General features: G+C 41.7%; 1 protein-coding gene across 6 annotated transcripts in view; it reads right to left on the reverse strand.

Moving 5' to 3' along the window:
- Nucleotides 1-305: 305 nt before the first annotated feature.
- prom1a (prominin 1a) overlaps nt 306-26,403 on the reverse strand; it is an 87,567-nt gene continuing 61,469 nt past the window's right edge. For 5 of the 6 annotated variants that reach the window (XM_080416502.1, XM_080416500.1, XM_080416504.1 and 2 more), the window contains 12 exons: nt 21,982-22,128; nt 20,268-20,339; nt 17,682-17,774; nt 16,051-16,104; nt 15,811-15,891; nt 15,652-15,720; nt 14,975-15,064; nt 7,489-7,604; nt 6,335-6,358; nt 3,819-3,922; nt 2,930-2,959; nt 306-2,509 (listed from right to left, as the gene is read on the reverse strand). In XM_080416502.1, coding sequence (XP_080272628.1) covers nt 3,853-3,922; nt 6,335-6,358; nt 7,489-7,604; nt 14,975-15,064; nt 15,652-15,720; nt 15,811-15,891; nt 16,051-16,104; nt 17,682-17,774; nt 20,268-20,339; nt 21,982-22,128 — 816 coding nt within the window. In that variant the 3' untranslated portion in view covers nt 306-2,509; nt 2,930-2,959; nt 3,819-3,852. The remainder of the gene's footprint in view (nt 2,510-2,929; nt 2,960-3,818; nt 3,923-6,334; nt 6,359-7,488; nt 7,605-14,974; nt 15,065-15,651; nt 15,721-15,810; nt 15,892-16,050; nt 16,105-17,681; nt 17,775-20,267; nt 20,340-21,981; nt 22,129-26,403) is intronic. The other variant, XM_080416501.1, reaches the window with a different exon arrangement.

Here is a 26,403-nt window from a genome sequence, read left to right on the forward strand (position 1 = left end):
ATTTCTATAGGACTGGTTTTGCTTCACACACATACACATAGTAATTTAACAGCCCTAGGCTACATCTCACTCTTTTGCTAAGAATATATGGCTGTATATATCTGTAAATGCACTTGCATGCACGCACACACCAATATTGTTGTTTTTTGTTGTCTTTTTTTGTTATGTTAATGTCAAAATAATTCTGTCTAAAGGCCTAAATCTAAATCATGTCACCCCGCAAAACAATCTATTGGAGCTTCAGAATTCTCACAAAACCTCTTGAAAGTGTGAAAAAAATGAAAAAGGCATAAACAAGACTTCAATTGAAATTGAATGTATATTCACAATTTGTACACTCACATAAAAAATAAATTCTCTCCATCATCCATGCCAATGCCACAGTTCCACCCATTGTGTCGCGCCTAATAGTGTCCAACTGTCCATCGCTAAAAGTGTGTTTTCAAGCACTTAGTAAAGAGTGTAGAAATCATACATTTTCAGCGTCTTATGAAGACAATGTAAGGTACTACTACATCATCGATAGTCCTGTCAAAGTGTGCACACCGGGAAGTTAAGACTGCAAAACATTTGCTGATCTTTATCAAGACAGAAAATCTGTTCTTAACAAAAAGGTAAAATCTGGCGCTGCGATTACATTACTGCCAGTTCCCAAAGCAACCCAACTTCTTCGAGGCAATTCTCTTGCATAAAAAGGGGCATTACTGTAAACTTGATAACCTCTGACATACAGATTTCAAGAGATTTATATAAAAACATTACCTAGATTTGTTTTGTCATGATAAAAAGCTGATTTTAATAATCAATGCACGATCAAACCTCCCATTACAATGGTCGATATTTCTTTGCAGTATAAAGGCGTGTAAACCATAAAGCCTTCATTGGAGTTTCTGCATTTTGATTGACAACACATTTAGCTACTTGTTCCAAGTATGAGATGAGATTGTCAAATGTTTTCTCATTATTATGCTGACAGTTATAGTGAATATATATTTTAGTCTGCAAAGTGAGTGGAAGATGGGTAAAGTCATTGGAATGGCCTGGTCCAGTGTGTTGGAGATTGCCCAAAGTAACTCGGACACCGGTGACCACCAGACATATTAGCAAATACACATATCACATGTACATAGCTGCTGAATACATTCATCCTTTTCATGGCTTAAAATGTATCCATAGCGGGGATTGCAGAAAAGCTGAAACAATATACAGTATGTATATAATTGAAAGACAACTATGACCTGAGACCTACAGTAAAAATAGAATTTGGCTTGGAAAAGGTACTTCTCCGCTTGAAAAAGTTGGACATTATCAAAGCAAGAAATATCTTGATAAAGATGCCATGTTAGTGAGATTAACATGATAGTTTGTGTTACTGTTAATCGATTAAACAACTAAAGAATATTCTATGATTCTGACACTGGTGTCGTGTGGTTAGACCGTTTCGCTCCCGATTGAAATGTGATTTGAAATGTGAAGGGCCACATCGGTTGAAATGCTATGGTAGACAATAGACATACTCTGAAAGGCATCTAGTTGTTTGCTTTGTGCCCTGAAACCAGCAAAGATGACAAACCCTGGCTGTCATACGATACTGTAAACATAAAAAGCATAAAAAGCATGTTATATTTTTGAAAGTTTCTTTCAATTGATCCCCTTCTGAGCTCAGCTGTACCGCACAGCTTTCAGCTCACTACACTTTAATGTCAGAACAACTTTGTTTGACTTTTTAAGACAAAATAACATAAGTCACAACATTTTCCATCACTATATGTTGCTATAGCCAGGAGTGACCACCATCCCACAACGGACAGATTCCAGGTTCTGTTCCCCCCCCCCCCCCCCCGCAACAGCTGTGTGTCCTGACAATTGTCCTTTAGCAACACAAGAGACTCCCACTTGCTCCTCGGGTACAATGAGGAAAATATCCAACGTGAAAAATGCATTTTGTTGCATTGAAAAGTCACTCAAATGTGTGCTGCTCCGAACTATATGTCTGCCTGTGTCTGAAAATGACACATCGTTTCTTAGAACAAAATGGTCAAGTCTCTCCTCAGTCAATTTGCCACGACCCCGCAGCCACTGTTTCCACGGCACAAACAAGTACAAAAACAAAAGTTAAAAAGAGCCTTGATGCGTATTAGAGTTTTGTCATGTCCTCGCACTGAATGTCTTCTCAGCCTCTTATTGTGTCCAAACTAATGTAAACGCAGACACCACAGTCTCTCTAAAATAATAATAAAAAAGACCACTGGCTCAGATTAATGCCATGGAGGGTGGGTGGTAGAGTGGGGGGTGGCAGTGTCCAGTGGGCGGAACTTTTGGGGGAAGGAAGTGGGCAGGTGTACTACAATGTGATTTTCTTTTCTTCAGGTGATTATTGAAGACAGTGGAAAGAGAGCGAGCAAGCGAGGGACCAGCAGAAAGGTGGGTTTGGGATGGTTGTCTTCTTCTGAGGACTGGGTGGGTTCTGTGGAAGCATCATCTGGTGTCAAGGTTTCAACATGAACCACTGTAGACAATGGGGGAAATGGCTTTGGTTAATAAACCCAGAAAAAAAAGATTTTTACAGAACAACAAGTTTATACCATTACCTTCCTAGTTTGCGAAAAATACTGTTTTGCAGGGTAAGCGGACAACTGGGAGAGTACGCACTAAATCCTGAATGTTAATACTCCATACAACCACCTCTTTAGTTAACCACTTTCAGCCTCGTGTCCATATTTTGGCCATGTATACAGGCCAAAATTATTTAAAGATTTAAAAAAATGTGCTAAATGAGCTATATAGGGCTTAAGTGTTAGTTATTTGATGTGTGTTTGGTTTTGGTCTTGTCTATTACAAATATGTATTGTATTTTATGCACTGCTATAAACCACAGAAGAATAAAATCCTAAACTTGAACGTGAACAAAATAACAAGAACAACTTACTGTCCAGTTCAGTTCCAGTTTTCGAGGACACTGTGGGAAGGCAAATTGTGGGTAAAAACAACACAAAAAAAACAATTTAATCACATTCATATTTCAGAATTGTTTTGGCCCATTGCTGTGTGTAATGGCACAGGAGATTGAGGGTGTTCTGGCTTGGTTGTGAAAATGAAACATATGCAATTGCAGTGAGTTATTATGTATTAAAGATGGAAAGGGTTTTCAAGGAGAACATTCTTATTCACTACACATATCACTACTGTAAGATGCTTCCCACTGGAAAGAAAGATGCTTCAGTATATATCTGTTTTGGGAAGAAGCTGATGCACCAATGCACCCAATCTACTCAACAAAGACCAATTACTGTCATATAGTAATATGGTTTGGACAGTTTAATGTTTAGGATTTTATTAGTATAATTTAGGTTGTTATGGAAACTTTAAAGACAGCTTTGCGACAGAAACATGTAACTGTTTAAATGTAAAAAAAAGTTTTAAAAAAAAAGTTGCAAAGTTATTTCAGTTTTACTTTCATCACCCTATCCAAAGCTAATCCTAAAGTTAGAACAAACAAAGGACTAATCATTGTCTACAGCACCATGACAGAAGAGTCACGAGGGGTCAGACGAGCTGTAAAGAAAGGTTAGAACAAACATATGGGGGGGGGGGTCATAGGCAAAAGTCCAATGGAGCGTAAGTACAGATATACCAAAACATAACGGGAGAAAGGTATTGATGGAATGAAGAAGGCACATGACAAACAGCGAGATGAGACGAGAGCTGTGTGAAGGAAGTAGGTGAGTACAGACAGACGTCAGTCATTAGGGTGATGCAGGGCAGATGGAGGAAAAGCAAACAGATCCGGTGTGATGGCGTAGTTTCTTATAAAGTACCTTTCAGGAGCAGATGTATAAGGACAGCTCTCTGTCACCAGTCAATATGCCTCGGTGGAGCAGAAGCCCGAGGGAACCTGTTCATAGTGTCATAGGCAGGGATGCTACAGTAGTAACATCGACACACACATACAGACACACACACACACACACACACACAGGGGACACGGTCATCAGCCAGATGGGGAATTCAACTGAACTGCTTTGATCGTTGTTAGGGCAGTCATCATGTGATAATTGTACCAGGCACGGAAAAATTGTACCGACTATATCATTGACGGTAGTTTGTCATTCTAAAATGTAGATTTTAGAGCCCGGGACAATTTTCGCATCACACACCAGCTGCTCTCCCATGAGCCTCAGCGTGGTGCAGCTGTTACACAGGTCAGAGAGCAGAACACCTGGTCTGTCTATTCTGAGGGCTTAATAGTGGTTAAACAGCACCTAATTCAAATTGGAATTATTTTGAGGAAAACCGTGCAATTAGGTTTCGTTCCAAAATGCCATACTCCGTCTTCTCAAATGTCCTGGATATGAAAGGCAAAGGTTGCAAGAAGAATCCAAAAGTCCCCCCCCCCCCCACCACCACCACCACCACTTTCCATCAGAGCAGACATTGTGGAACAAATCAAATCATGCAATAAAACAAAAAATGTCAAAACGTCCAATTAGTTGAAGTGATGAAATATAATTAAGGGAGCAAAAAGCATCTAGTGACTGGTTTCCTCAGGCATTTTCTTTGTGTGTTTTTGCTCTCTGCCTGCCTTCAGAGTAATTTGTCTAAAGATGCTTAGACAGCCTGATCCAAAAAAAACAAAAACATGTTAGAACAAGTAGACAAAACAAGCCGGCATTTTCAGTTGTCACACCAAAGCACTCAGACATGCTTGCCTCTCTCTGAATAAAAGGACCAGGTGTACATTCATTGGAGTTTCAGTTTGGCTGACTCTGGACAAGAGGAAACAGGAGGATTTTCATTCCGCGTGCAGAGCGAGCATGCAGTGGGTTAGTGATACAGCAAGACCCCAATACACACTTAATAGTTTACAATAACAAGTTTGGCAGAACTGAAAAAAGGTGAGGATAGAAAATTGTCAGACCAAAAGGTGGGCCAACTATTTGTATGAACTTCATACCAAAACCAAACATGCTGTAGACTGGGAGTGTAGTTAATGTTTTGTTCAATGACAGCCTGGTCGCCAAAGAAAAACATTGGCATTGTACTTGTCTGCAAACCACAGATACATTGAATGTTGACTTTTCTGGATGGATTTTTTTTTTTTAGCTTATCAACGTTTCTACATATGTCACTTCAATCCTAGATGTCTATATCACGTACTACTGTATGTGCAATTTCAAAATAGATTATACCGATTCCAGTGGTGGATGATAACAAAGTACATTTACTTGATTACTGTACTATAGTATTAGTTTTTTGGGAACTTTCTCTCCACTATACATTTCAAATATAAATATTGTACTATGTATAATACCAATACTTACATACATTGACCACTTGAAGCCATATTTCAAAAATTGTGAAAATTGTGAAATAGCAGATCTACAAGGTCACAACATGTCACATCGCGAAACGCCAGCTTTGAAACGCTGAGAATCAATGCATCTGTGGTTTGAATAAACATACAGTGGCAAAGTTTCTTCTGTGGCATTTGGGTTGGAAAATAAATAGCAGACACTGTTTTCTTATAGTGGCAACTGTTACTTTTTACAGCTGTCTGATCGTTTCATGGCTGAGGAGTAAATAAGGATGCAAAACATTCCGCTGACCTCCAGATGTGTATCATCTGAATGTATAGTGTGTATATGCTTGATTGATTAGTCAACCCCCTGTGGGCATGCATTGTTTCATTGCATTAATCTGACTCATTAATTAACACATGGCCGTCCCAAGCTATCCAGCATGCCTCCACTTCCAAACAACATGCATGCAACACCATTATAACTATGGTATTTACCTTGTGATTATCGGATTTGGGATACCTTGTTAACGCTTATTATGATAACCATTATTACCAATTTCCATACTGAAAACACAACATTGTATACAAAAAAGGGGAATGAAAAATGCATGATATATGGCATGCTGTCAAAGCTTTTTTTTTCTCCTTTCAAAATCACTATAGTACTATCAAGTGTCAGGACATAATTGTACATTTATAAAGCCTTTAAATATAATCTGTATTATATATATATTTAAAAAAAAGAATCTTACACCATCTTACAAAGACAGGCGGATATGGTGCTTTTGTAAGGTAATGATTATAAGAGCCCTTATTGCACAGTAAGGGGGCACTTTTTCAAAGATAGCGTACGACAAGAAGCTGAACCACCCACCCAGTTAAGAGCAATTACTGTAGCTTAGAAAAGAGACATATAAGACCAGCACCAAGAGTTCAGTAGTTATATGTACAACAACAACACACCCAGAGACCAGTGACAGAACGATGCGCAAGAATGGAAGCAGACAGGGGTGGAAATCGTGTAACGAAGCTTACGTTTTCATGGGTATTGTCTCAATGCTATAATGATACAAAAAAACAGAGATGTAAACATGTTAATGAGTTCTTCAGCAACGGACGTGTGTACCAACAAATGCTCTGTGCATCAGTATTGATCCAGTGACGGGGAAAAACGTCACGGATCAGCCGTTGACGTCTCTATTCGCATTTGTGCACCGGGGGAGCGGGGGGTGCAGCGGGATTTGGGGGGGGGTTGCAGCGGGACCCATGGCATGCAAATCCATCAACTCCTTCTTTTTTAAAGTGCAGAGTGCTTGACAGAGAGGAATGAAACGGAACAAAACGAATGCAAAAAATAAAGACAACAGATGGAAGATGGAACCAGTAGAAATGGTTATCACAAAGTAAAATGCCATGTCCCCGAAACGGAGGAACTACAAGGAAGAAGAGTGGAGGAGAGAAGAGATTAAGAGAGTAGACCACCATGTCTACACGGCACACACACATCTACATAATATCGTCGTTGTCAGGCAGAAAACCTGTATCTCCACATTTCATCTTTTTATGTTTTTTGATAAATTAATGGCGAAAGTAGCCAATCTACTGTACAAGCTCACAACGTGTTGTTGAAAAGTAAAGTTTTTGGATATGCAGTATAAGGTTTCCACCCAACAGCAACGATATGTATACATTTCAGTGTTTGTATTGAGTCTTAAAAAATGTTTTATATTGAAAAAAGATAATTTCACTTGTTTCCAATCTCACTTTGTTCCAGTTTACCTGATATAGTCTTATGTAAAGATACTAAAATAATATTTTTGAAGACTCAATAGCAAAACGACTGGAAAGATGATGTTTTTTGGCACTGTACAAACGGAAGAAAGGAGTTATTCAAGTCATTAAATAAAAATAGATGATCAGCCCCGTAAAAATGTACAGAGTTAAATTAACATGTACTGTAAAGATCATCAAGCAGTACTGTATACACTATCCACTGCCTCCATCTAAATAGCTCATTCATATATTCATTGGATAATATGAACTGTTGATCTACCTATTGAATATGTATGTACAGTACAGTATGTAGCTGGGCTATAATTGCCAACTTGTTTTTTCTATGGACAAAAGGGCAGGTAGATTAAGCTACACTAGATATATTACATTAAAGAAAATAGCAGAATGCTACTTACTCATCGTAAACATCCTCTGTGTCCATTCGGCGGTAGTACTTGGCTAGCTTTACTGCCAGGATGATGCTAGGCAACAGGAACAGAGTGCTGAAGCCCAGGCCCATCCAAAATGTGTTCTGTTAGAAAGACAACATTCACACATCAAGAAAATCATGATGCTCTTTCGTCAATGATGCTTTTTGACAAATTATAATATTCCTTTTATATGTCACACACCTCTTTTAGTCCTTGGGCCAGACCAGATATCGGTACCACTAAGTCGGCAAAACCTTACCTATACTAAATTGTTTTTTGGGCCAATATAAGTAAATAAAAATATGATAGCCTTTCCATTGGAGCAGCTTTTTATATTTTTTGACATTTTGTTATTTTTCTCTATAGGCGGATTTTCATTCATAGCCAACAACATATTAAAAGTTATATAACAATTTTTTTGGACATCACACTGCTCCTTTTTTTAATAAATTAAACAAACCTGTGTCCAATTAAAGTAGTTGATGAAGTGGGTGTGGCCTATTATTTGGTGGTGGAGCAGTTTTTTCAGGAATCAAAGCTGAAGGGGACAGCTGTCACAGCTGACTGGTAAGAACAATCCAAATCCACAATCCGTAAGACCTATTCTGAACCTCAAGGGTTTGAACAGATTTCTGAAGGTCTTCAACTTTCGAATGCTCACAACGGCGACGTTGTTGCAAACGATACGTCATGGAGATTGGTGGACGAGTATAGACCTCAAGGATGCCTATTTTCACGTCCCAATCTATCCACCGCACCACAAGTTCCTGCGCTTCGGCTACGAAGGCAAAGTGTACGAGTACACGGTGCTCCCCTTTGGCATGTCGCTGAGCCCCCGGGTGTTCGTGAAATGCACAGAGGTGGCGATAGCTCCGCTGCGTCAGCAGGGTCTGCGTCTGGCGACGTACATAGACGATTGGCTGCTGGCAGCGGAGTCGAGCGAAGAGGTAGCGCGGCACACGGAGATGGCCATTGCGCACCTGCAGTCCCTGGGGTTCACAATCAACGCTCAGAAGAGCGTTTTGATTCCATCCCAACAAGCCACCTTCGTGGGGATATCCTTGGATTCCACCACGATGATGGCGTGCCTGTCCCAGGACAGGATAACGAGCTTCTTGGCATGTGTGCGCTCCATGCGCCTAGGGCGCAAAGTCACGTACAGGACATGCATGCAAGCTGCGGGTCTCATGGCCTCGGCCATACACCTGATCCAGCTGGGCAGATTCTACATGAGACCTTTCCAGAGATGGATGTGGTCTGGATGAGGATACCGCACTCCATGGGCTCTCGGAAAGTGGTAGTGTCACCACGCTGTGTTTTGTCACTCCAACCGTGGACACAGGCGACCTTCTTGTCCGAAGGGGTCAAGATAGGCGCTGTAGTGTCCTGGAAGGTGATAACCACGGACGCCAGCCTCTCAGGTTGGGGGGCTGTCCACGAAGGCTACTCAGCCCGGGGGTTGTGGGACTCCTCCCAGAGCTCGAGTGGCCGAGCGGTCTACTTTTTGCCTTTCCACCCCTGGGTCTGATCCGTCCAACGTTGGAGAGGATCAGGACCCGGGGTGGGATGGTTCTGCTGGTAGCACCAGCATGGGGCACGTGGAGGACGGAGATCTTTTCCCTCCTCTACGACGAGCCGTGGCCTCTCCCCCTGCTCAGAGACCTTCTGAGGCAAGGCGGGGACGAGGTTTGGCACGAGAACCCCCAGGCTCTGCATCTGTGGGTTTACCCCGTGAAAGGTCGAGTCTAAACTCGCAAGGCCTGCCCCCTGCAGTGGTGGCCACTATACAGGGGGCTAGGGCAGATTCTACCAGACGTCAGTACGACGTTAGGTGGAATATGTTTGAGACCTGGTGCCTGGAGCAATCACCTCCGGTGGTGGCTTTTCAGGCCCCTGTGAGAAGCATTCTGATCTACCTGCAGGACAGATTGGATCATGATTTGGCTTTCTCCACCATCAAGGTGTACCTGGCTGCCATCACCGCCTGCCACGATGGGTTCGATGGCCAGTCGGTGGGCAAGCACTCGCTGGTGCGACGGTTTATGGCCGGCGCCAAGCGTGCTAGGCCAGTGAACAGACCTTTGTTCCCTAAGTGGGACCTGACTGTGGTGCTGGACGCACTGTGTCGGCCCCCCTTTGAGCCTCTTGAAACGTTAGATCTGAAGATCGTGAGTTTCAAGACGGTGCTTCTGGTGGCCCTTTGCACGGCGAAACGCGTCAGTGACATGCAAGCGCTCTCTGTGAGCGAGGACTGCATGTGGTTTTCAGACGACGGCAAGAGGGTTTTGCTGAAACCCAACTTGACGTTTGTGTCTAAGACCGGCGCGGTTGCCCAGGCCCCAGTAGAACTGGGGGCCTTCCATCCTCCACCGTTCATTTCGGCGGAGGACAGACGGTTGCACTGTCTCTGTCCAGTGAGGGCCTTAAGGCTCTACTGTCAGAGGACGGCGGCCAATCGTGAGTCATCTCAGCTTTTCGTCTCCTTTGGCCGGGGTCAGAGGAAGGCGGTGGCTAGACCGACTCTGTCCAGATGGATCGTGGAGGCGATTCGGTTGGCATATGTGAGTAGTGGTGCCGCTGTCCTGTTGGGACTGAGGGCCCACTCTACTCGGAGTGTAGCTGCATCTTGGGCCCTTTGCAAAGGGGTGTCAATGCAGGAGATATGCTCTGCCGCTGACTGGTCGTCACCTTTGACCTTTGCATCTTTCTACAGCCTGGACGTGGCGGCATCTGAGATGGCGCGCACGATCCTGGGTGTAGGAGCTGGCTCAAGCTAGGTGAACACATGCCTAAGGGCATGTGGTTTCTTCCTACTTGTGGGCAGCAGCCGGATCAGGCCAGGGAATGCAAGACATGCCTGGGGGCATGTTCTCTCTCTCTGCCTGGCTGGCCCCTCAAGCCCTCTCTGGACCTGCTAGGCATGGTCCGGGAGGAGGAGGCCTTGGTTTCTCTGTCACGAGCCGGTCAGACCAGGGTCTGTCTGGGCTGGTGACTAGGGACAGGACTTATGTCTGTCAAGGTCTTACCATAAATCCTTTTGCTTCCTGACCCACAGGGTCTGGGTTGCCTGGGGGCCATGGTCCTGCCGAGGGCAGGACCTGCGGCCTTGGGCAAGCATTTGGGTAGGGTTGGTTAAACATGGGCTCCCCCGGGGGACGTTTATGTGTCCCATAGTAAGTACCTTACGAAGCTATGCTATAATAACCCTAGGTTACGTATGTAACACAGGTTTTATTAATAGCGTAAGTAAGGTACTTATGTTTTTAACCCCCTCTGTGCGCAGTGTGGCGTGCAGAGTGGAAGGTTTCAGAGGGCGAGTCCATGTGACGCAATGGTATTTATACCCCCACCGGTCGCCGGTGTTTTGCGTCACACGACCCTATCCAATAGGAATTGGAATTCGGGAGTCCAGTGTGTGCTCTGTGTGATCGCCAGGGGGCGATGATATCCAAAACCTAGGGTTACGACACCAAAACCAACTTTCTAGGTTGAATGGTAATTGAGATATAGACATTTTAAGCTCCTGGCAACCATCTTGGATGCCATCTTGAAAATTATGCCTTTCTGCTAAGTATATTTTCCTGGATATTTGGGATGTTCTCAAGCATGCCTAAAGGTACCAGAATCAATTGAAAACCCTTTTGTATCAATGTTTAGGGAGGTTTAGTGGTACTCTTTCTTATATGCCTATTGACCGGTCTATTTCTCATAAAAAGTGCTTGTTTAAGATAAGGCTGAAAATGACCACCTCAGAATGAAATACTATGGGTAAATTATACATTTCCTGAATCCTTAGGGTCATGTCAGTATTCCAGTTGTTGTGTTTTGTGTCTCTGATGTTTCTTGATGCCACAGAACTAAAAGAAAATATATGGTTTAGGCGGAAATTGTGAGAAAAAAAAAGGTTATTAAAGGTTTGAAGAGCTCCAGTGACCACTGTACTTATCATACATAGTCACCAAAGGGCTTGAATGAAAGCTCAAAGTGTCCCCTTAAAAATGATACCAAACATAAAATATAAAACATTGTAATATGTCCTGAACGTGAGCCAATACCAAGATATGCACATGTGTCTAAAATGCCATTTTTCAATGGGGGGTGGTAACTTTAGCAGCTGATAACCCCAATTTAGCTGGGCCTCAGGAAGGTCTATCATACAAAAATAATATCCAGGGATGTATAGGAATAAAAAAATCCCAACTAGAATTTGCCATCCCAGGTGGTACCGATATGTGAGATTTTGGGGTTTGGCCCAAGGACTATTTCATGTATCTACAATGTACTGTCTAATGAAGCAAAAACATCATTTTAAAAATAAATCTCCAGAATGTCCACATTGTTATATCTGTCAAAAATCTAATATAAGCAGTATAATTAGTTTTTGCAATATAACACAGATCATCTGAACCATCTGTTTAAATGACTGGTTTTGTCTTTAAGGAGTGCTTGTGGTTTTACAGAGACATTCTGTTCCAACTCAATGTCAATTAGCCAGAGGTGGGATCTGTAGGGGCTGGAAGAGGAGGGGATTTAATGAGCCGCTTCCTGCCTCTGCAGCGTGCTGGTGCTTCTAAACAGACCCCCCCCCTCCCCACTGGCACAACACAGGGGTCAGGGTCGCACTGTGACAAAATAAAAGTCATTCTACCCTTTCCCCTCTTGTCCCCTAATTTTCAAAGTGGCCCTTCTTTGCACATCCACTATAAAAACCCAGATGCAGGACAAACTGACCAAAGGGCCGTTAAAAAGAAATAGAGTCTGCACACTGGAAAGTGACGTGCTCCCAGTCAGTTTATTAACGTTTCGACCCGTCTTCACCAGAATTCCGATGAAGACCCTATGCAGGTCGAAACGGTAATAAACGTACTGTGAGAAAGTCACTTCCTTTCCAGTATGTGGACTCCATTTATCTTACCCGCTAAGGACTTGACCCTTTGACTTGCAACTTGACATAAAAGCCATGGATTTTACATAACACTTACGTTAACAGGCTTAGGAAGGAAGCTCTCTCTCTCTCTCTGTTTATGTTTGCACGTGTGCATAACGCATTGTACATATATATGCATGTGTGGGAGAGGACATGTGGAGAAAGTGTGTCTCTGTATACAGTATTTGTTTATGTGCGTGGGTAGAGTGAGGTCAAGTGTACAGAATCTACTCTACGCTTTCACTGTAAGCACTAAGCAGTGTGTGGTGTGTGTGTGTGTGTGTGTGTGTGTGTGTGTGTGTGTGTGTGTGTGTGTGTGTGTGTGTGTGTGTGTGTGTGTGTGTGTGTGTGTGTGTGTGTGTTGCTGGGCGGGAAACACCTTATCCATCTCTCGAACCACACACCACACATACCATACCGTACATATACTGTACACAGACAATCAGCTTGCAGACACTTTGTATTGCCACACTCACTGTACATGCAGAAACACACACACACACACACACACACACACACACACACACAGCGCCCCCCATCTAGGTTTTAAATATAACATAACATTACCCCCCATCTAGGTTTTAAATATAACATAACATTACATAGGCATCTACTTAAGCTATAGTTTCTTGTTACCATATCTGGCAAGGACATTTGGAGGTAAACCATGTGTGTGTTTTCATGTCTGTAGAATGTACAGCGTTATGTCTGGACCTGTTAGAACACTCTGTACTGTACATACAGTTTGAACCCTCTCTAGGAGACATTTGCCTTTCACTTAAGCTGCATTCAAGCAGTAGGGAAAGATATTTTTCCCGTCGCTTCATTTGCAAAGTGAACTTTTCCAGAGTTGGGTTATTTCAACTGGAGCGAAGATGAGGAAGAAGTGAATTTCCTGCATTATTTGTATCGCCTGATTCACTTCATTCGCACCACCCGATGCAACACTGCGATAATTTGCGTCTTTGCATCAACTTTGTATGTAATCGCGCTGCATGATTTAAAAAAAAATCTTTGCCTCCTGTGTGAATGCACCTTTACATGTCATTAGGTGGCTGCTTCTATCCAAAGCACCATTCTGTAGGAGCGTCCTGCTCTGCAAATTGAATTGCACAGGGAATGGATCCCCTCAAACTTGCACTGTTAGTCCCATTCTCTTCCCATTGAGCGAAACAGGGTATGGGTCCTCTAACTGAGTTACAGAGGTAAACTAGAAAAAGTGCTCCTCGGAGCACAAGTCTCCGCCAGGTCAGGTAGGTTATTATGGCCTCCTGGTGGCACTATAATAGGCCAATGTGAAAAGGGTGCCATTTATTACTAGGCCGTGCACAGCAATCGGACACTGCATGCATGATTTGAGAAATGTTGTTCTAAAAATGTGTTTTGCAAAATTTGACCTGCTGGTGGCGCTATAACAGGCCAATGTTAAAAGGGTGGCATTTGTTCCTCAACATAGTGTGAATGTGCATTCAAAGTTTCACCGCAATCAGGATGGAATATGAAAAATCAAACAGATCCGTCTTGATCACATGACTATAAAGATCATGTGTTCCGATTTGCGTGAAATTTGGATCAAATCTGAAGGCTTAATATCAAAAAAATTGTTTTACATAAGTCTGCCTCCTGGTGGCGCTATAAAAGGCAAATGTGAAAAATGCAGGGCAAATGTTTTTCCTTGGCCTCTAGAGAGTGTGCATACAAAGTTTTACACTGATCGGTGCAGTTATAGGTAAAGACACGAATCGGCCTGTTACAGCGCCACCATGAGGCTGATTTGAACATTTTCAAATGGCATTTCTTCCTCGGCCTAATGGGAATGTGTGTGCAAAATTTCACGGAATTGCATGCTGTGTTCATGATTTGAGGCATTTTGGAGTACTCCTGCAAACTTTTAAAGACAATTTTTGCCAATCAGGATGGAATATGAAAAATCTGAAATGAGCTGTTTCTTTTAATGACTATAGAGATACTGCATACCGATTTGGGGGATTTTTGGCCAAAATATGTAGGAGTACTGTTCAAAAATGTGTTTTGCACAAATCGGCCTCCTGGTGGTGCTATAAAAGGCCCATGTGAGCAGAGGTTCTGCTCTGGCATCCAGGGAGTGTGTGTGCACAGTTTCGCTGCGATCAAGCCAACGGTGCCAGAGATTAGCTGTCCACAAAATGACAGAATGACACACGGACGGACGGACGGACGGACGGACACACACACGGACGGACGGACAGGGGGTAAAACATACTCTCTCGCCATGCCTTTCGGCCTGGCGGAGACAACAAACCCTTAAATTTGGTGGTCCTGGCATCAAACCCGTTAAACTATCGTACGCAGAGAATCAAGCCATGGACAGACTGTGGCTACTAGCGCAGTGGTTCTCAAACTTTTTCATGTCAAGGACCCCCAAATGCATATGTATTTGGCCACAAACTCCAGTCTGAAAAGATTTAGTTTAATGTAAACACACACACACGCACACACACACACACACACTCCATCATGCACTCCCCTATGAGTTGGGTTTCAGAAGAGCTCTGAGGTCATTACCATGGAATCAACCAGGAAGCTGCAGGCTACGATTTCAACAGTGTCCACCATGTTGCTGAAAGGCTTGCAGGCTGCAACCTCCATAGCCAGCTGCAGCACAAACAGGGAACAGAGAACAATCAAACAGTCATAAATAATGGAGATAATTGTGCAGTGTGTTGTGATGGATTTCTAATTGCACTGTGTGAAAGGTCCCGTTTTTATATATATGCTTACTGCCTACCAGTCCTATACTACAATTGGAAAAGTGTGGATTCTGTGTGTTTAAGCGTGCCAGCGGACCAATTGCCTGCCAACTTGGCACAATATCGGTCATGGTCATACTGATTACAGACTGACGGATTAATTCTTTATACCCAAAACAACTGAACAGGGCAATATCTTCAGGGTAAACAACTCAAGATGGCCTTTTTCAGATTTGTTTTGGATTTTCACAGCAGGATTTAGCAGAAACCATTATGCCACAGACCAAATTCCTGGACTTTATAGATGGTGACATTGTTATTGGCTGACTCTATATTTATACCCAAACACGCAAAGCTCTTTACCACATCACACAACTTCCTATGTTCCAGTAATCTGTGGGGACAACAGCATGTACATCTTTTGTGTCATTATACAACACCGTAGCCTGCTTTGAGCACCTATGACTTAATGAATTACCACTCAATACTTACAGAGGTCATGACCCACTCTACGTATTGATGGAAGTAGCTGTGAATGGTCCCTTTGTATTTCCCCGTTTCCTGAGGAAGATTGGGAAATAATATCAGTTAGACTTTATCCCTGCATTGAATGGGATCACCTTCACTCTGAATTAAAGTAATGATGCATACCTGGTTGATCAAATGTGTTGCATTTTGAGAGATGAGATACTGGGCAGCATCAATGGCATTGAGGACAACCAAGACTTTATTCTGAAAATGAATAAATTAAAGGAGAATTATGTCTGTTGACCTTAAATTTAAGCATATTAAACTAGAAAAGTTTTGGGAAGCAGGTATCCCTGCTAACACTTCATACTTTATATCCTACTCATGTTTTATGTAATGTTGCACAATGAATTTAACACTAACCGGCAGATCTGAAGCAGTCCTCTCCAGAAACCTCATGCTCTGGTTCAGTGTGCTCTGTAAGAGGAAATTAATAACGCAAATTAACTAACACCATCCCTGTCAAATAGAAATAGCAGTGGTTACATGCTGGGGTCACCTAGAAATGTTACACCAATGAAACACAGCGGGGTGGGGGTGGCAGGCAGGGAACCAACCAGACTCCATGGTACATGTTGCTTGCCGACAATAATTAATCTTCATCTCGGCCAGCGTTAAGAGTCACTTTTGTGTGATAATGTGTACATTTAGATGAGCTCTTCTGCTTTCACTACAATCAGGGGGATTACCAGCACTCACGGAAATGTCCCCTCCCGGGATTCGAACGCAGCTCCCCTGCACGGGAGATTACATTTCTACCAATGAGCTAAGACGGAACTCCCGTTTGGGCAGGGGAGATATTGCGGTTTGAGCTTCAGGCAATACCACTTGTCAGCTTGTAATGGTCCTACCCGAACATAGGGTCTACATTTCTCAATAGAAGAGCAGCACAGATTTACTAGTTATGTTTTAGTAATACTCTGCATTACAGATTGGCCAAAATAAACGCACAAAAAAAGGTTCTGCCGCTTTAACGTTAAGATAATGCTGAAGAAGGATGTGTGCCAAAATGTATTTTGCTCATACTAAATAAAAAGTGTGTGAAGGACATGTCCGTGAGTACTGGTTACTGGGTACGTGCACCCGCTAGGGAAATTGCGGGAAGAACATTTTCGGTATTGCTCACATTCTCATAAGTCAGCATTCACTAAAGACAGGCAGAGGAAAACTTGTTTCTGGTTTGAAAAACACGAAGATGAATTTCATTCCAATATGAGAAGTCCAGGGACTTCCTGCTTGCCAACCATATACAAACATTACTGACAATGGAAACATCTATAATCTGATTGGTTTCCGATTGAATTTAAAAAAAATTAAAAATGTATTTTGGAGAAAAACAACACATGCTAAACGGTTTTATGTACACTCAAAATACAGTACACGACTACATCTTACAACACATGTATACTCAAATGACTTTCACACAGAATGTTCAATACTTATACAGTACTATGTTTCATTATAAACAAAATGATGGAGGGAATAAATGATGGATTGGAGGGAACACAAAACAGAGACGTGTACATAGTTTGACTCAGGATAGAGCTGCTTACCCTCGCTCTAACATATTTCTGGATGTTGAATGCGGTTTTAGCAAGTAACAGAAACAAACAAAGAAAACATCTGAGATGCAATGCACAAGCAGAAGCCCCAAATGTTAAAGTCATTAACTACTTAAACCCTATATGTGAGCTTGTAGATCTTCAATCTCCACCGAATGTTTGCCTATTATGACATGCACAGAACAGGAACGCTAGGGTTCATGTGGTTTATGTCCTTGGCTTAATGGTACAGTAACATAAAGCATTTTCATAATAACATTTGAATGTTGGTTGTAGCTGCCTACTTTTCTTTCATCGTGTCTCTTGTCTTAACAACATGAGAATGGGTTGAGAAACCCATCTCAGAAGCCAGACTGACCAAGCTGATCACTGATAGGTCCAGACACAAATATCTGACCTGGACAAGCTATTAGAGAATTGGTTATTGATTACCATGCTCTGCTCCATGGGGAGGACCTGGTGACTGTGGATCTGCCGCAAGCTGTTGGCATGGTCCTTCAGAGCGGTCTGCAAACTGCCCTTGGGCTGTCAATATACAAACACACACACACACACATGAACAAGCAAGCAAAAGCAAGCACACACACACACACACACACACACACACACCAGAGGTTGCACTAGGATTTCAAACTGCCGGCCACCGTGGCTGGAATGATTACAATTGATCAGACTTGAAATGTAAAGGAGTAGGATATAGAAAAGAATTACAGCTTCATCTTGCAAAAGGGGATTAATTATCTAGGCTACAATCGCACAGGTTGAGTCCGTGGCTGCGTGCGTAATGATTTCTCAACAAGGTGTTGCATCATTAGATTCATGGTAAAACATGTTCTTCAGAATATTGAGCAATTGTCCAAATGTCGGGTCTGCGCAAATCTTTCATAAGGTTGATTGATTCATCTGGCCAGCAATTAATCAAAATATAGGCTACTCAAGTCAGTAGGCCCACTCACTATATGGTCGCATGGTGACATAATTATATGTTGGGGGTGCGTCCATGCATCTCTTAGATGCAACTTTGGGAAAGTTGAACAAGCTTTTGTGGTGATCTACTGAGTCTCTGACTCATCTCAAATAATTTAAATTCAAGTGGTTATGTTTGTTTACGGGTTGGGACCGTGCGTGCATTCCATCATGCTACGTGACCTGGCGCTGAAATGGACAGCTGTTGCTTCATCTTCAGCGAAATGCGTGTGCATTGTTCTTGATTTGTGGTAAGACAACTTTGTGTATTCCTTTAATTTTCCGAGACGGTTCCGCACGGAACTCCACAGAGCGGCTCTGAGTCTGCTGTGAAAGTTCTCTGACATCAGTGCACTGCGCGATCAGGATGTTCGGAGTGAATCACATTTTTCGGTCCGGGCCATAAAAAAACGGTCAAAACCGGCAATTACTGGACTAACGTAACCTCTGACACACAGACAAACACACACATATAAAGTAGTTGATGTAATTTCAATGTTTTATGACTGATCATAAACACGAGAAACTTCAAGTGGACATAACATAACAAAGCAGAACACATTCCATTCCCTTCTAACCACTATTCTGCCATCCAACCAATAGCAGTTCTTCGTTATTTTTGCCCAATAGGAGTCATTTAGACTTCCCCCTGAGTGACTACAGCAGTGGTTCTCAAATTGGGTTCCTTGAGGGGGTTCCAAATGCACCCTTACAGGTCTGAAACCCTGAGAGTGTACAAATGGACCCAAATGGACCCTTATGGGTCAATTTGGTTCCATTTGTAAACTTTCAGAGTTATAGGGGTCCCTGAAATGTTTTAAGTTTTAGAACTACTGGACTAGAGCAGTGGTTACCAAACTTTTTCTCCCCGTGAACCAAACTAGTGAAAATAGGCTCACAACACGTCACAATGCGCTGTAGATCTGCTATTTTCACTACTTCTTAAAATAATTTGTAACATCTAATTAATGGATTTTTAACATTGATTTTTTATGGAATTCTTTGAAAAAAAATGTTTGAATTAGTTTTTAACTTGTGAAAAATTGTGAGTTTTTAGCAATTCTTTTGAAAATCTTTTAAAATAATAATAATAAAAAACAAAACGTAGGAAACAAAAAATTAAAGGATATTTACTCGCGACCCATAAAAATTACTCCGCGACCCATATATGGGTCCCGACCCACTGTTTGGGAAACACTGGACTAGTAGGCCAGGGCACATGGACAGCAGATGAGTGCCAGCAGGCGTTAAGGGAGGATGAGGAATCAAGAGCAGGGGACACACTTTGAACAGGGAGGGTTAATAGCCCTGACAGGACCCTCGCTCTGGATTCAAAACTACTTCAGGAAATGAATGAGAGTGCTGTGTTGCCCCCCCACCAGGTGTCACCCACCCTGAAGGCATGGAGCATTCAAACTGATCCCAGAGATTGAGTCTGCTTTCCGGCAGAGTACAGGAGTACAGAGTACGGGGGCGTGGTAACAATGTCAAACATTTTCATGTCAAGGACCCCCACATTGATATGTATTTCAATGACCCCCATAAGAGAAGATTATTCCAGATTTTTGAAAGAAACATTCAAATCACAGCTCAAAACGCGTGACATCGCGTCGCGTTGATCTTGTAGATCTGCTATTTTTTAACAGCTGCCGAAATATAAAATAGGTTTCAGCGGTCAAACTGATTTGGATGCCATGGAAGTCATTTTGCTGGGGACCCCATGGAACCCCCTAAAGGACCCCTGGGGGTCCCCAGCAAAATGACTTAATATAGTATCCAAATCAGACCCCACTTAGTTTTTTTCTGTATCTAGCATGAACTGCTATTAAAAAATAAATACAATAAAATAAAATCTTGAAAAAGTTTTTTTTTTAACGTTTCACAACACAAATCTCGTCTTTTGGGGGTCCACGCAATCTTTTCACAACGGTCCATGCCAAAATACATATGAATTTCGGGGTGCTTGACAAGCAAATGGTGGGAAACCACTGGCTTACCATGCACACTGCAAGTAAGTGCAGAAAGGTTTGTCTGATAACAAGGTGGTCTCACCATGAGGTCTGTCTGAGCCTCTAACTCATTGGCAAATGACAGCAGGTCCACCTCAGTGACTCCTTTGTTGACCTGGAGATAATTGGAAATAAAGCATAAAAGTTCAATTTTATTCCACAGTGCAAAGAGAGCAGCACATTCACACTTTACAACATTTGGTGGACCCTATAGTACTGTATGTCTCAACTTAACCACTTGAACCTTAGCGAGAAACATCTGGCGAAAATAGCAGATCTACAAACTGAGCTTGTGGATCGGCTATTTGCGGCGAAGAGATTTGGAGTAAAAGGAAAAAAGCCATTTTATTTAGTTTCATCCATCTCCCCACTCTCACTCTGAAGTGGGAATGACAGGGTCAGATTTCTGTAATATTTTACGTTTTGTTCTATGAACAAAACTGCTTCATAAGAACATTGTTAGTGTAAACAAACATATATACATATATTTAGAAGTAATTTACCCATTAGGATCGGAAAGCATCATTTGTGTCATTTAAAGATTTATTTGGCTATTCAAAAATAGAAGATCTGCAAGCTCATAGCACGGCACCGAGTGCCGCACTATGAGCTTGTAGATCTGCTATTTTTTTTTAAATCGTGATTTTTTTTTCAAATCTTGGAATATATATACATATTTTAAAGCGAACATTTGTCAAATATTTAGTTCCAGGGATCCCCCAGAAGCAAAGATTTAAATTACAAATGTCGTAGTGCTCATAGTGCGGCACTCAGTATGAGCTTGTGGCACGCTATGAGCTTGTATATCTGCTATTTTTGAATAGCCAAAGAAATCTTAAAAGGACACACAGATGCGTTCCCGGTCTTCAAGGGTTAAAAAATATAATCATTTATTTTCTGACAGGACGGGGTGTCTAGCACAGGAAGTGACAAGTCCCTGCCCGGTCTGTTCCTGCGCTCTCTTTGCTTTGGCAGAGATAGTTTTGGATAATCAAGAGTCATCATTCCTGCGCTGAAGCATGCTGCAGCTGATAGGACGCAGAGCATGTCTGCTGTGTGTCACTGGAACTGACAGAGAATGAATGGGGCAGTGATCACTGGCAGGCAAACCTATACTGACTGCTAAAGAGCATGAAATGACATTACTACTCATTGTAGTGACCAGTCAGGGCTGTTAGATAGAAGACACAGTAAGTTGGCACAGTGTGTGTATTTGTGTATATATATATATATATATATATATATATATATATATATATATATATATATATATATATATATATATATATATACATATATATATATATATATATAGTTCAAACAGTCACTCATTCAAAATTATGGACAGTTGTACCGTAGATTTTATATTGACTGTGATTCTTTACTTTATATGTTTTTTTTGTTACTTTTATCATCATTGCTTTACATTTATGTAAAAAACGTTAGGGTGCATACATTTCATTTTTGTATTATAACATACTGTTCTACAGTATATTGTTGTATAACAAGGTAAGAAGGGGGGCGAACAAAATAAGCTTTTGCTTCTCTCTGCCCCTTCTTGAGCAAAAGTTTTCTGTACCATGTTTTTATTTGTCCAAGATAAATAAATATAAATTTAAATCAAACACATACACACAGAGTATATCAATGTGGTGTGTGTGTGTGTGTGTGTGTGTGTGTGTGTGTGTGTGTGTGTGTGTGTGTGTGTGTGTGTGTGTGTGTGTGTGTGTGTGTGTGTGTGTGTGTGTGTGTGTCACCTCCTCCAGGTAGTCTGCGTAGTTGATGTCGGACAGGCCAGCGTCAGAGAAGGCCAGGAGGTTCTGCCTGCCCTCTGCCTCAAGCAGCACGATTCCCCTCAGGTCGATCCTGATCCCATCCAGCCGACCCACCACATCCTTAGTGAGCTGGACATACCACATGAGGATTAAAGGGCCATTCACACCAAGCACGATAACTATGACGATAACTATAAATATGTCGTTTTAAACATCGTTCTAACTCAAATGGATGGCAGCATCTACACACCACAACTGTAACGACACCTATATGGACAATATCGTTTGGATTACTTTCAGTGAGATTTTATGAATTAGAATGCTAGATAGATAGATGGTTACATGATTATCATTCTAGTTATAGTTATCATGCTCAGTGTTCCAAACGTTAGTCACTGTCATCTTGCACCTTGTGAATAAAAAGCGTTTAATTGTCTGTGATGCTCCAGTTCTTCATTCCTTTCGTCCGAAGATTTAGACAATGTTCTGACTCCTAGTTCACCGTTTCTCAACATCTGGTCTGGGGCCCATCAGGGGGAGAGTGTACAAATGGATACTTATTTTTTACTTTGGAACCCCAAGCTACACTTCTCAGTGTTAATTTAACTCTGAGAGGGTACGAACGGAACCAAATGGACCTGAACGGGTCCATTTGTACACTCTCAGGCCACTTTTCCACCGGGGTTGAACCGGTTTTGTTCTTTTCCCCCTGCCTAATCTTCAACCAGTTCAGAGTGTTTCCATTGACAATGAATTGGCTCAGAACCCTAAAAATGAGTTCGGAACTGAAACAAAAAAAAACTTTTTTCTTGCCCTGAACTGGGCAGGGGCGTAGCCAGAACGCTGGCAGCAGCTGGGCCTGGGCATTTGTGGGTGGGCACTCACGCCCGCGGATTTGGGAGTTTTTGGGGCGGTTTTGTGCGGATTGGGTGAATATATTAGGGTGAATATATATTTAAAAAAAAAAAAATTTCTTTTCTTTTTTCTTTTTGGTGGGCACAACAGCCAGGTGGGTGGGCCCAGGCCTACCTATGCCCACCCGTGGCTACGCCCCTGGAACTGGGAATCAAAGTGGGCGTGTCACTATTCTATAGGTTGGAAGATGCAGATGTGATATAAACAATGGCAAAAGCAAGCGAAAAATAATCATTAAAAAAAAGAAAAGAAAAAGGAACTACCGTTGAGAATTGAATTTCCCCCGTGCAATGGACACTTCGACCGGTCGTATTCGACACATTGCTGGCCAGGCCTGGAATCGACTAAAACAAAATGAGGCCTGGAATCGAACCTGGGGCAAGTGGGGACTCCTGCTCCCCAGGCGGGATCTCTGTAATGTTGGCAAATGACACCTCTATGACCTTGCCATAATAATTGTGGGGTCACAGTTGTGCACAGTTGTCCTGACCCTTGTTCTTACTTATTACTGTTGTTTGTTATTGTATTTTGACTAAATGACTAATACATTATAAGCCGATTTAAGAGATTCCAGGCCGACTTGGTTGCTCAGCTCTCATAGCCAGACGTCGTATATCGCTCCACTGGACGAGCCGTAACCCTCCTAGTGTGTCATCCTGGTTAAGACTTGTCAACGTTTCTCCATTTGGAAAACATGTTTTGTACATTAACTCCTTAACCACAATTTAACTAAGGATTAACAATCCCCCCCCCCCCCCCATTATTTGTGTTTTTGTATTCATTTTATTCTACTCTGTTATCACTACTATTACAATTTTTTGTTGTTTCGTTTCTTATTAGCATTTCTTATCACTCATTTATTCTACTCCCCCTGGGCATGGGTGGGTAATTGTGAGGGTTTGTTTTGGTAGTAGTGGTTGTTGTCTCTTTTTTGTTTTGTTTTGTTTTGTTTCTTCTGTTCTGTATGTGGTCATGTATGTCTTGTATTTATAAATGAAAAAAGCAACAAAAGAAAAAAGAAAAAAAATACATAAATATTATAAATATATATAAATATTATAAACACTACTTACATTAAAACACTACTTGTAAAGTAGACACTAAAATGTAATCGATAAACTGAGGTTTAGTGTAGTTACATACTGGCCATTTAGGAGCTTCAAGGATATATATGCGACACAACATGTTGTTAGCTTGTAGATCCCTTTCTTTTTGGCAACAAAACAAAAGACAATGTCCAAAACAACAAAACAAATAGAAACCCTGTGCTTAAGTTTATACCGATGTACACTGCTGTTTTGTGAGCAACATTGTGTTCATTAGAAGCTCTGTAATAATAGTTGGTTGGTTTTCTTTTTTTTTCTCAATCAATCTTTATAGATTTTTCACAAGGAAACAAATGCACATCTCAAACTCAAAATCAACATAATTGAACTCCAATAGTTGGTTGGTTTTCCATTTGTCATCGGTTATAAGGACCATAACCCCAGTGTACAGTAAGTTGAAGGCTGACCGATTTTCCTGAATAGCAATATGCAATTTCACCACACACGCAAACAAAACATCAGTTTCCCACCATAAAAATAAGTCAGCCCCAAGTCATTTTTTGCCCGACACTATAAAGAGAAAAGAACAAAATGTTGGCACCAGTTTTTATTTACTTAGATGACATGGTGTTATATAACCCATGGGTCATGTGCTGCAATTCCTTTTACACTGCAAAAAATAGCCAATTTCTGCAAGTTATTTACTCTAGGATTTATGTTTAAAATGTTGTTTTTCTTAGTAACTATAGCGTATTGTAAATTAGGCTGCGACCAATAATAATAATAACAACAGATTTCAGGTAGTGAAGCAAAGCTAGCCTTCTTATAAACCAGTAAAGTATCTTGGAAAAGGCACATCACTGTACTGTGATCGGTAGATCAAATTCTTTTAAGTTGATTTTCTTGGAAAGAAGGCATCTCACCCAACCAACACATTCGATTTTCAGGCTCAATAGCTGAGATGGATATTTTTTGTAGTGTGATCTACTACAGGCTGCCAATATCTTCTACCACATGGACAAATCCTCTGAAATGTCTACTTTGCAGAAACCCTCTTTTCTATGTCCTACACATCCCAGATCAGGCTGCATGAATTATGTCTCTTTGGCTTTTGTTTTATGTGACTCATATGTAAAGAGAGGCAGAGATTGCTAGCAATAAGATGACGCCAGTGGCATAAATACAGTACAGTATAGGGTGGGCACAGGGTGTGCCTACACCCAGGCTCACAGAATGAGCCCCCATTCTCGGGGGTGGCACCTGTTGCTTTGCTAATGCCAAGCACATGATATCCTTAAATACCCTATATACTTAGTTGCCCGGAATCCCCCAGGGGTCTATACTAGGCCCCCTCCTTTTTTCCCCTCTACAGAAAATATCTTTGCCAAAAATTGTCAATTTACAAGCTCACAACGTATCGCATTGCGATGCTTTGTGAGCTTGTAGATCTGCTATTTTCTGTGAATGTATTCCCCAAAAGAATTGACACTAGGGTTCATGTGGTTAAAGTAAAAACCTCTTCGCAATGATGACCAATTTTGCAACATACTGTTATTATTACCTGTCATCACTCCTTACTGTAAGTTGAAAGGCCAAAATTGAAGAAGAAAGTAATTCTGGTCTATCGATGTAATGGGAATTATGAAAAAAAAAGCACTGGGAGATGCACAGTTGCTAACACCCCAATAACTATAACAATACAATCTCCAGCATACATTATTATGAGCACGGAGGGGAGCCCACAGCAACTCTTGCACCCAGCACCCCTTAAGGGCAGTCATTTTGGCAATGTATGGGCTCACATTCTTCAAGTGGTAGGTGTTCTGGCCTTGGAGCAAAACTCCTTATATGCCATGTGTATAAAATGATGACAAATGACCAGTGTTGACGTAGCAGAAATGTCAGCCGTTAGCTATGACTTTGTATAACACCGAGCCATTTTTAGCAAACAGTGCTATCGATTGGCATCCTTTACAATAACAGAGGCTGGATAATATTGCAAACTGGCGAGACTGCTACTAAACGTCTTTGGTGAACAGATAGAGCTGGCATTGGGTCAAGTAAACACTTTAATGAGAGAGTGAGATTAATGAGAGAGTGAGATTAAGAGTTGAAGGTAATGTTTGTTCTTTTTGGCACCAATTCATTAATCACTAGAGCCAAATGGAGAATGGTGTCTGACACAGACAGTGCCTGTTGATTCTAATAAGTCTGACCTTGACTACTTTCAACCTGTCGTCCCTGTTCTGGACATGTCATTAAAGGTGGAAAAATAAGATAAATCTTTTAACCAATTAAATCAGGCTGGCAAAAGGAGAAGCATTTATATCAGAGTACTACGAATATGTTTTACTAATAAGGCAGAATACCACTAAGTAGTGCATGCATGTGGTCTGGTCCTCTGCATTTGGGGCATACCAAGTCATGTTTTGCAACTCAAGTA

Source organism: Gymnoscopelus braueri (assembly GCF_963280865.1).
Source record: "Gymnoscopelus braueri genome assembly, chromosome: 20".
Taxonomy (NCBI): domain Eukaryota; kingdom Metazoa; phylum Chordata; class Actinopteri; order Myctophiformes; family Myctophidae; genus Gymnoscopelus; species Gymnoscopelus braueri.